This window comes from Pistacia vera, unplaced genomic scaffold (genome assembly GCF_008641045.1).
Source record: "Pistacia vera cultivar Batoury unplaced genomic scaffold, PisVer_v2 Contig374, whole genome shotgun sequence".
In the NCBI taxonomy this organism is placed as follows: domain Eukaryota; kingdom Viridiplantae; phylum Streptophyta; class Magnoliopsida; order Sapindales; family Anacardiaceae; genus Pistacia; species Pistacia vera.
This window is the reverse complement of record NW_022196195.1, coordinates 364,240-380,444: the sequence shown is the minus strand read 5'-3', so window position 1 is coordinate 380,444 and position 16,205 is coordinate 364,240. Positions and strand designations below refer to the sequence as shown.

General features: G+C 34.2%; 1 protein-coding gene and 1 pseudogene across 1 annotated transcript; both read right to left on the bottom strand.

The window, feature by feature from the left end:
* Positions 1–1,366: 1,366 nt before the first annotated feature.
* Positions 1,367–4,557, bottom strand: LOC116140585. The gene is made up of 4 exons (XM_031426199.1): positions 3,416–4,557; positions 1,968–2,175; positions 1,740–1,869; positions 1,367–1,659 (listed from the first exon to the last, which is right to left on the bottom strand). The coding sequence occupies exons 1-4, from the start codon at positions 4,345–4,347 to the stop codon at positions 1,367–1,369; spliced, it is 1,563 nt and encodes a 520-aa protein (XP_031282059.1). The 5' UTR covers positions 4,348–4,557.
* A 4,572-nt stretch (positions 4,558–9,129) lies between these two features.
* On the bottom strand, positions 9,130–10,593 carry LOC116140584 (annotated as a pseudogene).
* Positions 10,594–16,205: the final 5,612 nt, after the last annotated feature.

Below are 16,205 nucleotides of genomic sequence, written 5' to 3'. Positions count from 1 at the left end.
CCAAGCAGAGTAATGCGGGTTACTCTTAAAGAAATCACATATGTGAGAAAGAAATAGGGTCGCTTCTAATGGGAATTGTATAGGGCTCAATTCTTAGGAACTTCTCGCAGAACCACGGGTATGTTCATGGCCAAAACGAACATAATAATGAGAACTGAATAACGTCAAGGAGGATTCTTGTGTGAACTATGTCATCATTTACATAAATAACAAATTAGTTAAATGACATCATGTCTACTATTCAGTCAGTAAAGTAAACATACTTTCACAAGGGAAGGTTCAAAGGGTAACCCCTACCTATCCTATGCAAGTCCAACCGTTTAAACTCCATCACTGTGTCTTGTGTCTAGATCTGTCAAATTTCATTCATGTGGGGGACTGTTGGAATATTTTATTAAATTGAATGAAATAAATTGAATGAAAGTGGTGGTGTAAGTTGAGAATTTAAAAGGTGAGAGGTTAGTGAATTAATGGAGAAAGTTTTAAGAATTGGAAAGTGAAAAGGTGGAAAATAATGATGGAATTCAATGTTTTGCCCACCTTGAGTAGTATAAAAAGGTGTTCTTCCTCTCATTTCAAACACACCAAAAAAAATTTAGAGCTCTTTCAATCTCTTATTTTCTTTCTAGTTTTTAAGGTTTTCTTTTGTTGAAGTTAAGACTTTATTCAATTCGTTAGAATAGAAAAATGATGCTTCTCTTGCTATTCATCTGTCGTTGTATCCTGAAAAATAGACGCTACTCAAATCCTTGTGCTCCTGAGTGAAAGAGGCAAATCTAATTTAAGGAAACTATGTGTTACACATGCCTCGACATTCTTCCTAAAATTGTATTATCTGGATCTCATCCTATCATTCTGAAGGATTTCTTACACGTGATCAAGTTGTTGATATTGTTAATTTTATTGTATTGTCTTTTTATTTTATAGACAGTTGATTATTTTATAACAATATTTTTTTTATAACAGTATAAAATGACATGACCCTCTTAAGCCGGCTGGAAAAATTCAAGCACTGCCCCGAAGTGATGGTCACGACTTCATTGTTTGACATATTGTCTTTCTCATTGACGTAACATTTACAAATTACAACTAACAAACAAAGCAAACCTTCCACGCACTTATTATAAATTATAGTTGAATTTGTAAATTCATTTTAGTAAGACCGAGATTGGTGGTGACTGGTCAAAAAACTACCAACACAAATGATCAAATAATCAGCACACGCAGATTCAGATTTTCTATCCAACCAACACAAAGTTTATGATTTAGAAAGCATAAATAGAAGGAAGCAGGACCTAAATAATCTGCCCCCTACCATTGTCACAAGGAAAACATATAGTTATACATATAATATCATCTAAAATGATCAAATGAAATGGTCAATTTGTTCTCTCTCTTGTGTGTGTGTTTTCCATATACCTTTTGATGGAAAAGAACCTGTTATCTTTACAACTTTTTGTTTAGGTCGACGTTGCCTTTTGCTAACCTTTCTTTGGTCAATGCTTTCTACTTTAACTATATCCACTTTCACTATGTGATGATCTGAAGTTCCTTTTGAAGAAAAGACCGAGTATGATCCTGGAACAAATTTGTATGGAGAATTCGGTGACCCTAATATGTAATCCACCCTTGTTCCATACTTGCATGTCCCCTGCACACCTGCATCAAAAAGTACTTTTTTTAGGAAAGAATTTGATTAGAATATTCAGGTGAAAACAATTGAAGACAGTGTTTTATACTTTGGCCTTTGGCGATCATCACTACTGACTCGCATTCTCCAGCAAAGTCCTTAGCATCAGTGTACTGTTTACTCTTGAGAAATTTCATAACTTCGACCTTTGGTGTTGGCTTTCCCATCTCCTCATAGTACTATAACATTTAGAACCATTGAAAGGAATAGGTGATTAATTAAGTTGTTTCTAACATCAATGATGTTAAAATGAAAACTATTGATCTATATTTATTACCTTGACAATATCTGTCCACCTCTCTGGTGAGTAATCTGTTTCATCGAGTGAATTTAGGCCTCCGGCTAAAATGTGAGGAGCTTCGTTTGATTGGATTATAGCATTAATCTGCTTCATCCGCCAATTTTCGTTGAGATGATCAAGGTGGGTGCAATGGAAGTTCACTTCTCCTGTCTGGGGAACATCAACCGTGACCTTAAGAACGTTTCTGTGTCCAAAAGATAGCATCAGAGTCAAATCTTAAATTACATCCATCATAAGCTGTAAATTGCTATAATTTAGTTTGTCCTAATCTAAAGTTTTTACTAGTAAGAAGGGGAAACTTATTGTTTATGATAAAATGGAAACTTAGGATTAAAAAAGAAGTTCCGTTGTTCATACTATTAAAAGGAAGAAGTAGCAAGCTAATTAGGTCATTCAAGCATCTGATAACAAACTTCACCTAAATTCTATACCTAACACACCTCACCTAAAATCATATAATACCTTGATATTGTATCTATGTTTTGTCCTAAAGTAAACAACACATTTCTGCAACAAGGCAAAATAGAGCCAGTATTTAAAAGCCTTAAGCTTATAAACTTCTATTAACAGCAGTTCTCACTGTCACTGTCACTGTCACTGTCACAGATACTAAGAAGTTATATATTCCCCAACAAAGTTAAAACTTACTGGGCGCTGGAATATGGAATTTTGAAAATTGGTATTTCAACAAATGCAGGAGATACTACAGTGATCTTGAACATAATGATCTAATTCATTAGAATCAGGCAATGCACTGACATTGGAAAGTCAGAAGTCATCTGGGAAAATATATGAATTGATTCGCAGAAGTCGAGTCCAAAGAAAAATTACAAGATAACCGTGAAATTTTCTTGTAATTTGGGGAAAATAATGATGAATAAATTCAGCAATCAATCCCTTTACAAAAAAATTTATCAAGAGAGAAGGAGAAACGATGAGTATAAAACTTTGGAAGTACCAATATGAGGTGAATCACATGATAATATAAAAAAATTAAAAAAATTATATTGGGTGCCATTTGGTCAGAGACAGACACTATACAATACAGCTGTAACTGAGATTTTGACCAGTCGACTCATTCGTCACAGCTGTTTGTTACCAAACAGAAGCAGAACACCAAGCAAAGCATCTTCTGACTCTGAGCTTAAGAAATCTCAAAGTACACAGAATAAGAAGAACAGAGATTGTTACCATAATAACATCCAACAATATCTTCAAACTTCTACATATGTGTTCACGAATTCATATCTTGTGAAAAGTTCCTCTTAACTTTATTGAAAGTTACATTCATAATTGCTGACTTTTTCCATAGTAATTATATTTTAATTTTGGCTTCCTTTTACATTTAACAAATGATTATCATGGAAAAACGAAAACCAACAATAAGCAGAGATTAATCAAGAACTCGATAATCGATCACTCACCTGATATCGGTGTCATCAAAGATCTTCTGCACTTTCCAACGCTTGATCGGCCATTTTGACAACACAGCGTTACCATACTCAGGTGCCCAACTCTCAGCAAAAGCATAATTCATCCCCAAAGCAGCAGCCAAATCAGACAGAGGCTTCATGGCGTTTTCTTCCTCAGCCTTCACATCTTGCAAAGCCAATATATCAGCATCTAGTTCTCTCAACACTTCCACAACCGTCCTGCTACTTCTATAGCTTTCCACATCACCGTTTGCCACATTTGTTGCAAAACTTACAGCTGATCTTGATCTAATGGGACCCTTCCCTTTCAAAATTCTACTTATACTAGTGCTTGAAGAACTTGAGGCATCATTCTCGTCTTCTCTAAAACTCAATTGCCGGCTACGCAGCAATGAAATCTCATTATCAGGTAAATTTATGGATACCCTTAACTTTGATTTCGAAAAATTTTGTTGCTTAGAGAGATTCTCATGCAAGGGAGATTGCTTCAGTATACTCTTTGGACGATCATTCATAGACTTTGCACTTATATTGACTTCAACCGACTTTCTACCTTTAGTAAAATCTTCATTTTCGCCGTCAAAATTTGAAGACTTGTCCGATTTAGGCACGGCAGGTGCCATAGAGAACAAGGCAGCGTTGAAAGTAGCTACACGTATCGTCCTTCCGGGTTTGAAACCACCCATTTGACCATTGGGATGAACTGCAGCTGAGCCGTTTGCAACAGGTTCATTTTTTGCGTCAATTTGTGACTTTGAGTCGGTTTTTCCGAACTTTTTGATGACAACTTTGGACTCAGAGCGGCGGCGCATCGGCCACCGGAGACGGTAGTAGAGGCGCTTGATTCTTTTGTTGAGGATTTTGAGCATTCTGGAAAAGTTAGTGTAGAAAACAACGAGTTTTGGGTTTGTTAGAGATGGCATGAGAAGCCGGGAACAAGTTGCAGAGTTGATTATTTTTTGAGAGTTTAGTGGATTAATTTTGGTTTATTTAGATGTTGAATTAATGGAGGAGTCTTCTTGGAAATGGGTTTGTTGACACATGGCAGACATATAGAGGGTTGAATATGTAAGTACAAGAAATTCAGATTTCTTGAGAGAGAAGATCTGAATAGAGATGCTAACTGCTCCACAGAGAGAGAGAGAGAAATGAAAGGGATTTGGGTGTTAATTGGACAGTATACAAATGTCGTTTGGGGTTTTAATTAATTAAGATTTTCACATTAACAGAAAAAAGTTTAATTAAAACAGTCCAACAACTCCAGTCCAGTCCANAACTTTTTTTCTTTTTTATTATTATTTTAAGATGATGTAATAAATAGTATTCTTCTCATAAAGGAAGACGGTTTGGAATTTTTTTAATCCATTCCGTTTCGAAAGTATTTTCAATACGTCTTTATTAAGGAATTGTTAATTTTATAAGAGATATTCAACATCTGTTCCGTTTCAGAAGTATTTAATAAGTTTTATTAAGAAATTTTTAATTTGATAATGTTATTAAACTATGATAAAATTATTTAATAATAGATAAAATTCAAGGATTTTATATGGAAATTAAATGTGGTAATTAGTAGATGAAATAGTTGTCATTTAGTGGGTGCACATGTTATGAATTTGATTAATGTATTATTGTGATATTTTATTTTAGTGTATTATTGAAAGAGTAAACGACTTTTTCCCACCCAAGGTTTGCCTTAATGACGCTTTTTCACCCAAAGTTAATATTCCGTTACTACCCAAAGTCGATTCTAACTACGAAAATTCTTTCTGTACGCCACCATTTGAACCTCCAGTCTCCTCTCTACAAAACCCCTCTCAATCTAACACCTGATTTCTTGTCAATTGTTGATTACCACAAAGTTAGAGTTTTTTATTCTTAGTTGATTTTCGACTGATTCCGATGACAAATATTCAATTAGTCTTCACCATTCGATCCACTGACCTTCATTCTACAAAATCTCTTTTACCCTGGTTCCTGGTAACTCGCCGAATGCCGATTGAGAAAGTACAATGTACTTTGAATATTAACCGAATATAAACTTTGCAAGTAATATTTTGAAACTTTTTGGGTGGGAAAAAGTCGTTTTACTCTTATTGAAATGTGACTAATGTTCCAAAATTCAATCTTACAAACCCATTCTTATCTCTTTATAGCATCTATCAACATCATGATCGTCTCATAAAAATTGGACATTTTTCTTTTATTTAATGAATAGGGGTGATGATAGTCTTATGAAATGATTTAATCGGCCTAACTATTTCCATTAAAAAATAAAAACCAAATTCATTTGATTGATACCTACCAATTTAATATAGATAACTATTTATTTCACAATCCATAAAAATTGGTAACTTTCATTTATAAATGTCTCAATTATAGTATATGGTTCCGAAAGAGATAATACAAAAATATTTTCAAATTTTAAACAAATAAATGAAAGAAAAGACGGTAAAAAAATCAGTGAAATTGATGGATTAATCTTAATATTTTGATTTTTTATATATACATTGAAACTATAATAAAATTAACAGAAATTAAATAAACATAGAGGGAATTGATCAATTGCAATTAAAAAACTAAGTATGATGGAGGCATTTAACCGCCCAAACAAGTGGGGAAGATTTCTTTGTTACCAAATAATAAAACATAGTTTAAAAAAAAAAAGTGTTACATTAAAAAACTTAGTATTGATGGTAGGTGGTAAGTTCAACTCAATTGATGTGTCAACTATCAATAAGTCATAACAACAATTCAATAACAAAATTAAATTTGTCTAGTAGAATTAAAAACCAAATAAAATAAATAATTTGACATGCCAAGCAATAATTAATTGCTCGGTTAAGAAAAAAAAATATTGGGTTTAAGTTATTTTCTTTTTAAAAAAATTAAAGAAATAATTAAAAAAATTGTTTAAAAAAAAAAAAAAAAAAAACGCCCTCACATGTATCCAATTCTACCTTTAGTTTATAAAAGATTCGTTTCTTGTGACAATAAAATAATCCAAACATATATTGATAAGATCCAACATATTATATAAATTTTCATGTGGCCAAGCTTGAAATTTTTTAAATTCAAATAAAATTTTATAATTATTAATGCAAAAAATCATCTGTGTTTATCGAGTACCATTTTTTTAACATAAAATTTGACACAATTTATGAGTGGTTGGATCTAAGGATGAAAATTAAGTCGAATCGCACGCGAGTCGAGTTCTCGAAAAGCTTGACTAAAACTTGACTAATCGAGCTCGAACTCGATTCACCAAACTCGAATTCGAACTCAATACTATAACAACCAAGTCGAGTTTGAGTATTCAGATACTCGATCGATTTCATCCCTACTTGGATCAAACATTTGAGTTGTTGAGATTCAATACAAATTCTATAATTAATGTATATTGTGAATTTTTTAATTTAGATATAATCTTAACCACTAAAATACATTAATCTAACTATTAATAAATTGTGTCAAAATTTATGTCAAAAAAGTGGAGTTTCCGAACCTTCTCTAAAAATATAATAAAATAAAAAAAAGGGAAGAAGTTAGGAATTTTGTGGGTTTTCTTAAAGGTTTAATACGAAGAAGAGGAATGGAAGTAGAAGGTAATGTTACGGGTGTAGTACCCTAGGAGGAGTGAAGAGAAGAAAACGAATAAAATGTTTGTTTGGATATGGGAATAAGTGAGGCTGCGGCTTTTGAAGATAGCCAAAGTGTGTGCACGTGAATCCAGCCAATTAGAGCGAGGATAGGATAGGAATTTGCCCAATTCACACTTAACATAAATGAATGGTTTTAAATTAACACTACATCTACTGTATCTTTATGTTTTATCAATCTTAAAAACAAAAATTATGGAGTTTTTAAAAGAATAAACGCCTTTTCCCACCCAGGTTTCCTTAATGATACTTCTCACCAAACAGTTTCAAAATAACACTTCTTGCCCAAAGTTTATATTCTATTACTCAAATTATACTTCACTTCTCAGCCGACGTTCGACGAATTACTAGGAGTTAGTGTAAAGAGTTTTGTAAAGTGGAGATCGGTGGATCGAATGGTGATAACAGATGTATATTTATCGTAAAAATTAGCTAGAACATGAAACCCTAGTTTTGTGATGACCGACAATTAACAAGAAATCAGGTGCAGAAGTGAGGGGTTTTGTAAAGAAGAACATGAAGTTCAAAGGTGATGACAGAGAGAATTTTCTCCGCTGGAATTGATTTTGGGTGGTAACGGAATGTTAACTTTGGGTGGGAAATTGTCATTAGGCAAACCTTGGCAAGGAAAATCTTTACTCTTTTTAAAAAAATTATATATATAACCGACGTGTTCGGCCTACTTGCGTGCACCTCACTAATCTTCGAGGCTCATTCAAACCTAATGTTCCAGATAAACCATAAATGTGATAAGTGGTCTTAAGTGGTTTAAATCCAAGAAGTCAATGAAAAAGCAAACTTTCTTAACCAACCGACCATCCCTTAAGTTTTAAAATTATATTTGTTCAACGCATACGATACCATATTTATTTATAAAGTCCCACTTAACATATATTAATCTGCACCAAAGAGTGTTAATTGAGTTGATAATTATTATAATTTGTACATATTCTTTAGATTAACCAAATAAGACATATCCTAGAAGAAGAATAAAAACAAAATGTTACACAATCATTCCAATCATAGTAAAGCTGCAAGTACTTAAGACCAAATCAAAAACTAATTAACAATAATATGCAATTAATTAGGAAGATTGTGTTAATGCATGAAGTTGGCCAATTTGCAGAGCTGGTAGTAGGCCTCCCACTAATGATTGGTGTCAGGGAAGACAAAAACTGCAAATGGGTCTCTTCTTCTTCTTCTTCTGATTTTGTAATGGTAGCATTTGCAATCATGGCTCTCAAAGATTCACCTATTTTATTTTATTAAGGCAGCTGTTTCAATCATTTGGTTGGTCCATTTTGTAATTGGATATTTACTTGTTTATTGTGTGTGATTAAATTAAGCAATTTGTATGGAGAAAAAACTAAGGATTATGAAAGGGAATTATGTGTTTCCATCCACCACTCGGTAGCTTAATGGTGAAAGAGTAAAAATAGTTTCATAAATTCCTGAGTTCGAGTTCTCCCAGGCACTAATAGGGGTGACCACTGGGGTTTTTATTTAGTCAATAGTTTTACAGTCTAGAGAGATTAGTTGAGGTATGCGCAAGTTGTCATAGACACCCCCAGTGATAAAAAAAAAATAATAATAAATAAGTATTTCCCTCTTTTCTTTCTAATACTCACAACTTTTGTGTAAAAGATTTGTAAAACATAATATCTCATATCTGTAATTCAAAATGATTCATAGAAAAGAGATTTTTTTATAACTTTCTTTAATTCGAAAAGAGTTATATAAATTAAGTTGATTTTATTTATCACCGTTGAAAAAATATGTTAGTTTTGTAATGAAGACTACCTAATTGATTTTTTTTTTTTTTTAAGAAAAAAATTGTGAGTATTTTTGAAATTTCGAGCATAATTCATATTATTTTTTGATGTTATACTTATACAGGCCAGTAACAGGATTTTGAGATTGAGACAAAACCAGCCCATGCCCATAAAAATAAGGCAAAATTTGAGGCCCAAAAATCTTAAGCATTGATGAAGAGATAAAATTGCTATAATTAACAACCCACTTATTTATGAGACATTGGAAAAGATTGAGTTACAATTTGTTTACAAAAATAAATAAACACAATAACTGTTTTAGTTGATGCAATCCAGCAGTGACTGAAGCTTTATGAATTGCACCACTTGATCTATTCATTGTTCTTGATCCTGCCTCATCTTCATCAAGTGCAGAAAGATGTTGCACCGACTTCCCTGGAACGGGTCGACCTTTTTCACATAACCCGATGTCCGAATTGATGGACGAATCCAACCATCTTCAAAACCATTCTTTGCCTTGTAGCAAAGTCCTGAATTATTGTAAAGCCTAAGCTTTCTTTTCACCTCCAAACCAATTCTCTCTCAAATGGAAGTGGCCCTGTTAATTGATTATCATTTAGTCGCAATTCGCTGAGTGCTTTAAGTCTTTGAAATTTGAAGGAACGGAACCATTGAAGTGTTTGATCAAGATGAAGAACACGAAGATTTGGTAAACGACCTAGTGACTCAGGGATTGACCATGCAAATTCATGTTGGATAGAATAAGTATCATTAAACCCTTCATACCTTCAAAACTATCATCACGGATTGTTATCGAACCCATTTATTGTCTTTGAGAATTAGAGTTTGAAGGGAATTTAATTTCTTAAGCGATATTGAAAATGGATTAGAAAGACGATTATAACTTAAATCTATAAGAATAAGTTCTTTTAGACCATCAAAGGAATCGGGTATGAACCATGAGACGATTATGGCTAAAATCTATCTTAATTAGAGAATGAAAGTACCAAGACCAGATGGGATAGAGCATTGAGTAGATTTTGGCTCAAGTCCATAACATTCAAAACTGAGAAGCTTAAACCGGGTATTGAACCGGTTAATCTGTTCCCGCTCAAATCTAACGACCTAAACCGGTGATCCTACCCAATGAAAAGGGTATTGAACCGTTGAGATTATTTTTGTGGAGTCAAGAACTCTTAAACGGTTAAGATTGCCTAGTTCACTAGGGATTGGACCCACATGCCCATTTTCCCGTAGCACCAAAGTTTAATGTTGGGCCCAACCGGCCCAAAAGGCTGGGATTGGCTGAGGATTATGGCTGAAACAACGGTAAAAGAACAAATTTCTAATATAAGGAAGCTTGGTGATAGACTCTGAAATATAAGACCGGTCGGATCACATGTTGGAAAGGCCGTATCATCGGACAAAGCTCCGAACATCAAGGACACTATATGGTACACATTATCTTTTACAGGCATGCACTCGATACCGTGCCACCGGCCACGGCAAACGTCAGGAATCTCGGTGCCCAATCATTTCCCGTCGCGCGCATAATGTCATAGACTGCCTCTTGCTCGCGGCGTCGGTACGGGCCATGTTTTTGTTCATCGAAAACCCAGTTGAGGCCCGTCAACAAGGGCCGGTGCGGCGTGCCGGAATCGGAAATGCGTGAAAGGGCTAGCAAATGGTAAAAGCAGAGGAAGAGGGCTAAAAGGGTTTGTACTGAGAAAAAGGGTGCCATTGCTTGAGAGTGAGCATGAGTAAATTGGGGTTGTGGGGTTAGGGTTTATATAGGGGTGAGGGTGGAGTTAATGAGATGGGTCGGATGATAATGAAATAAAGTGAAACAAATTTATTAGATCACGAGAATTGAGGAGTTGAAATGAATGCAGTAATGGAATTTGAGCATTCATGTGTTTCACGGGAATGGTGCCCATGTCGGGCTTTGGGTCCTGACTGTGGGCTACACCGATGGAATCGGGTTTAACGGTTGAATTTACAATCAGAACAAACGGTCATTTGTAGGCTTATAATTGCTTTCAAGGACGTTGTCATAACTTTCTTTTAATTCTCCTAGTTAGGAAATCTTAGGACTTCAAATAATAGAAGGAGGAAACAAAATCAATGAAGGAAAATAATAACGAAAAATATCACATTTATAGCCATAATTATTAAATCAAATTTAAATGGTTTCTGTAATTTGAAGGCCTAATCAAACGCTTATGAAATTCTCAGTGTCGTTTTGGTCCCAAATATTGAAACAAAAGAATGTCTTCGTCCCAGATGAGAAGAAAACTTGTTGAACAAAACTACAATGACACTATTCACACGTAACTTTATTCTTTTCTTCAATTTCCTTTTAGTTTTATGCTTCTTTTCTTGGAAATTGGTTTGTTTCTTTGTGTTTGGATGCTTAGAAAATTGATGGACATGAAAAAACAACAAAATGATACCATTTATGTCTCTATGTGACCAATTATGTTTTTATTACTGGGGTGCCAGTTCTTCATAATATGCTTCAAATATTTGTACCATATTGTTAAAGCTCGTGTTTAAAACCCAGATCGGATCGGCCGGTCAGACCGGGACCCGACAACTTCTTTGGTCCGTTAAGGTCTTAAGGTGTTTTGTAATATTTCAAAATATAAGGGATTTGTAAATTTATAGGGTGTTTTAGAGATATGTCAAAAGTTTAGGGATTAATAAATTGTTTGGGGTATTTTTGAAATAAATAAATTTTAGGGACTAATTTGAACTTTTTGAAAATTTTTTGTAATATATTAAATTTAAGGGATTAATATGTATTTTTTTTAAAATAAAATTGTCGCTGACATCATCAGTTCAACTGATTGGACCGATTGACCCGTGACCCGAATGCAAACGGGTGCCCTCCAATCGAGTTTTAAAATAATGTTAAAGATGACATTACATATAAACAAAGAATTTTATACCAAATTGGCAACCGATAAAATTTGGTCAAATACAATCAAGTAAGCTACGAGGAAGAAACAGTTTCGAGTGACAAATTTAAAATTTCCTTAGCTTGGCAACGGTCTTCGGTTAATTTCAAAGTTACAGAGTTCGTTAAAACTCTGTTATTTTTAACGGAGTAAGAGCTTTCCGTTTCCAGACCCGTAAGTTCACTGAAACTAAACGCTGCGTTTCATTTACAAAAAATAGAAACACAATTTGCAGAAAAAAGGATCAAAGCCGCGGCTTTTCTTCAATTAAAACTATCTGCTGTCTGCACATGTCATTCAGATAGTGTAATACTATAATGCACATAGTTTTATCTTATTTTACTTTCTTATGCCGAATTCTGAACTCATGCAATTGTCTCAACCTCACCAGTGAATTCCATATCTGCTTTGCTACTCCAGACATTTATTTAATCTCTGAACTGCAATCTGCAAATAAATTTGCATGACATTTACAGCATTATTCAGCCAATAAAGTCGCAATTCTTTCAAAGCTTTGAACGACATGGCATCAACTAGATTGCATTAGCATACTGCATTAGTAAACTAGCCAGTGAAGGATAATTCTGTATGGAAAGCCCACAATTGTGAGAATATTGAGTAAATATCAGGGCAATAGTGCTACTGTACACTGTATTGCTAGAGTACAAGAACAAGACTTCAATCATAAGCAAGCTAGAGTACTCTGCATTTAGGTTTCGGAAAAACAAACCTATATATATATATATATATATATATAACTAAGCACCGGTTAGTTTTGGAAATTCGATACGACCTTAACCTTGTGTGTTTGACCGTTTTTGTAGTGAACACTCGTTGGTTTGGGAAATGTCATTCATTCAACCTACAAATTTATCAATAATTTCATCTGTTTAAACTCAAAAAGACTATATTAACCTTTCAACATTGTTGATAGATTTTAGATATTAGATTGATTGAATTTAGATTAATAGAAAGAGTAAACGACATGTTCCCACCCAATGGTTACCGAAATGCCAAGTTCCCACCATTGGTTTCATAAATTCAAGATTCCTACTCTTAAATTAATACTGTTAATTATTTTTTGGTTTTGATAAAATATAGAAAGTGTTATTGCGAAACTGCCATTGACAAATAAATTAATAAATTATTTTAAACCCCCAAATTAGTAGAATTAGAAAAATAATCTTTTGCTTTCAAATTTATTTCAATGAAACTCTCTTCTTCGACCTTTGCATCATCCCAATCTACAACCACCTAGCCACTGTTATTGCCATTGCCGCCACCACCACCTAGCCACTGCCACTGCCACCACCACCACACAATCACTATCAGCATCCAGCCAAATTAATAAATAGTTTGTCACCAACCGTCAAAACAGAAACAATATATCTTTTTTGTTCTTTTTTCTTTTTAGATTTTGTTTCTTTCAATATTAAATCTTCTCTTCTGCATTTAGTCTAATCCTCCTCACCAACTCACCACATCCTAAAATAGCTCCTTCTCTCATCCTTGATATCACTCACACTGTCTACAACATGGTGGCTAGATCTCTGCTACATTCTTCTATTTCTTTTTTTTGGTAACCGATCGCATTCCTCTGATTCACCAAAGCCTTCTTGTTTCTTCAACTCTCAATCAAATTTGATCAACTTTAGAACATCCTAGTTAGGGTTTAAGCCAAGAAACCTTACAACATCCATGGTCGTCAATGATAAAAAATAAACTTGTATATGTAAGTAGAGGAACTATTAAATGAAAGAGGAAATACTGGATTAACGTGACACATTATTCATCAATTAAGCAGCCTATATATAGGCATTACAACTCAACGTTCTACCACCAATCTAGGCACTCATCTGAACATGCAAAACAGTATCCTCCTATAGACCAGGTAAAACTAAAGACCAGGTAAAACTAAAGACCAAGCTAATGACCATAACAAATCTTGACACGTACTAAAATCCACTAACAAATTCCTATAGACCCGGTTAATAACAATAAACCACATCTTGCAACAATAAAGGAAATAGAAGAAACAATTCCTAAAGACTAGGACAAGAATAACAAACCCACGTGATGACATTTTCAACAATCCCTCTCTTAAACTGATGTTTTCAAACACTCAGTTTAATACATATCAACAGCCAAACACCCACTAATCACGATCTTGCAAAGTGTAGACACCGAGTAACTTCCTCAACTTCTGAAACGCAAGCAATTTGAGGGGTTTGGTAAATATGTCAGCAACTTGGTCTTCACTTCTGCAGTAAACAAGATCAATAACTCCATCTTTTGTGTGGTTTTTTAAGAAATGATACTTAACATTAGACCTGGCAAAACAGGTCTGGACCCGCGGGTCGGCCCATACTCGGGTAAAAAATATAGGATACGGGTCTAATAAATTAAACCCATATTTTTGTGACCCGTACCCATACCCGGTCCAATAAATCACGGGTTATACGGGTGGACCCGCAGGCACCCGTATTTGTTGGTCACTATTCACTGAATAAGTGAATCCCTAATTTCTTAACTTTTTAGCACAAATTCATTTCACTTCAGCCATTCACAATCACGCTCACGCCTCCCTCTTACAGTCTCACTCTCATCTCAATATCAAATCTCTGATCTCTCAGTCTCAGATCGCGGCCGCATCGTCACTTCGTCATCAGTCTCTCATCAGTCATCGACTCATCAGTCTTCTTCGATTAATCGTGACTTCGTCACTTCGGTAACGAAATAGAGACTCAGAGAGAGATCAGAAGCGAAATTCGGCAAAAAGAAAAAGAAGGCTGAACCCAGGTGACGCCTATTGTAGTGTAGTACCTGGGGCCGCACGACTCAGGCAGACTCTTTCATAAACTGAAATTTTGTCTTCTTTGGTATATTATTGCGATTGATGTACTAATCAATTACTTTAATCCTCTTTCTTTTATTTTGTGAATTTAATATGCTTTGTTTATGATTACAGAATGTGCAGAGTTCTTAGGAAGACTAAGGCCATTCTTCATGTCCAAGATGGAATTTGTCGTTTGCTGTAGCCTGTAGACTGTAGGTGCTCATGAACTTGAAGATCTAACAGGTTTATTTTTCTTATCGTTCACCTTTCAATTCTATTGAGAAAGATGATTCTGCCGAATGCAAGAAGAATTTATATTCTGGGTATGTTTGCTGGTAAAGAATTTTTAAATTGCTTGTGAGTTGGTTGCTTGCTTTGATCTCAAAATTGGGTGGAAAGAAAATGTGAGAAAGTGAGAGAAAATTGGAATTTAAACACTTGTATGTTATCTACTGAATCAGATTTCTTTGGAAATAGGGTTCTAGGATTTGTTGTTGCAGAAAATTGCTTTGTCTATGTACGTATGCTGGATTTTATTCGGGTTGAATATGAAATAGATACGGTCCAGTTGCAATTGCTATAAATTTGTTATATTATGAGAGTAGAGTAATTATAAAAAAATAATGATTATAATGTTATTTTCCTGCATACTGAAGATTGAATGTTTCAGAATTTTAATTTTTTGAGTAGATTGCATATTTTAAAAACTTGAAGATGAAGGGTTGTTGTCTTTTAGTCGGCTTCCTATGATTCATTTGTAGTGTATTTGTGTTATTTAAACTTGGTTTTGATGTTTGCTAGTTTCAGACGTGTTATATCTGTAGGATTAAATGGTACATATTTATAGGAAATTAGTGACACATATTTGTTTGGATTTCTGAGAATTGAACTTGGGGCTCCAGAGATTCTCTTGGTTGCTGTCTGTTGCTCTAATTGTTGTATTACTTTTATTCAAATTTGAAGTGGGCATCCGATTGTAATTTTCTGAAATGGAAATTTATTTACATTGTTTTGTAGATGATGAGGTGAAAGATGATTCGGATGATGATCTTCATGTGCCATTGACTGATCTCGAGACCGTGGAATCAAGAGACTCTATCACGCCCACTGTGGGATGAACATTTGCTGTCCTAAGAATGTTTTTTGTTGAATATTGGATTATGTATTTGTTTATTTTAATTGGTATTTATAGTTTATTGACTTATTTGGTTTGTTTATGTGTAATTGTGTATTAGTGATTTTGTATTTGTTTGTTTTGGTTGGTATTTGTAGTTTTGTATTATATGTTATTGTTTGTTTATGTGTTATGTTATTTGTTTATTTTGGTTCATATTTGTTTATATTCTTAATTGAATTGAATTTAGAATAGTTGATTTAAGGGGTGTAAATGTAAAAAATTAAAACTACAGGAATTTTGGGGGTGTAATTGTCATAATTAAAAATAGTTAGGGGTGAAACTGTCAAAACTAAAATCTGGAGAGAGAAAAAACGGTCCACCCGCGGGTCCACCCGTACCTGTATAGGGTTGGGCATGGGTCCAAAATATTGGACCCGTAT

Excerpts from the sequence above, each read along its gene's own strand:
- LOC116140585 (XM_031426199.1), bottom strand. The coding sequence starts at position 4,347 with ATGCCATCTCTAACAAACCCAAAACTCGTTGTTTTCTACACTAACTTT. Across the intron at positions 2,176-3,415 it reads TTTGATGACACCGATATCAG|AAACGTTCTTAAGGTCACGG; the intron begins GTGAGTGATCGA and ends TTTTGGACACAG. Across the intron at positions 1,870-1,967 it reads GGTGGACAGATATTGTCAAG|TACTATGAGGAGATGGGAAA; the intron begins GTAATAAATATA and ends TAAATGTTATAG.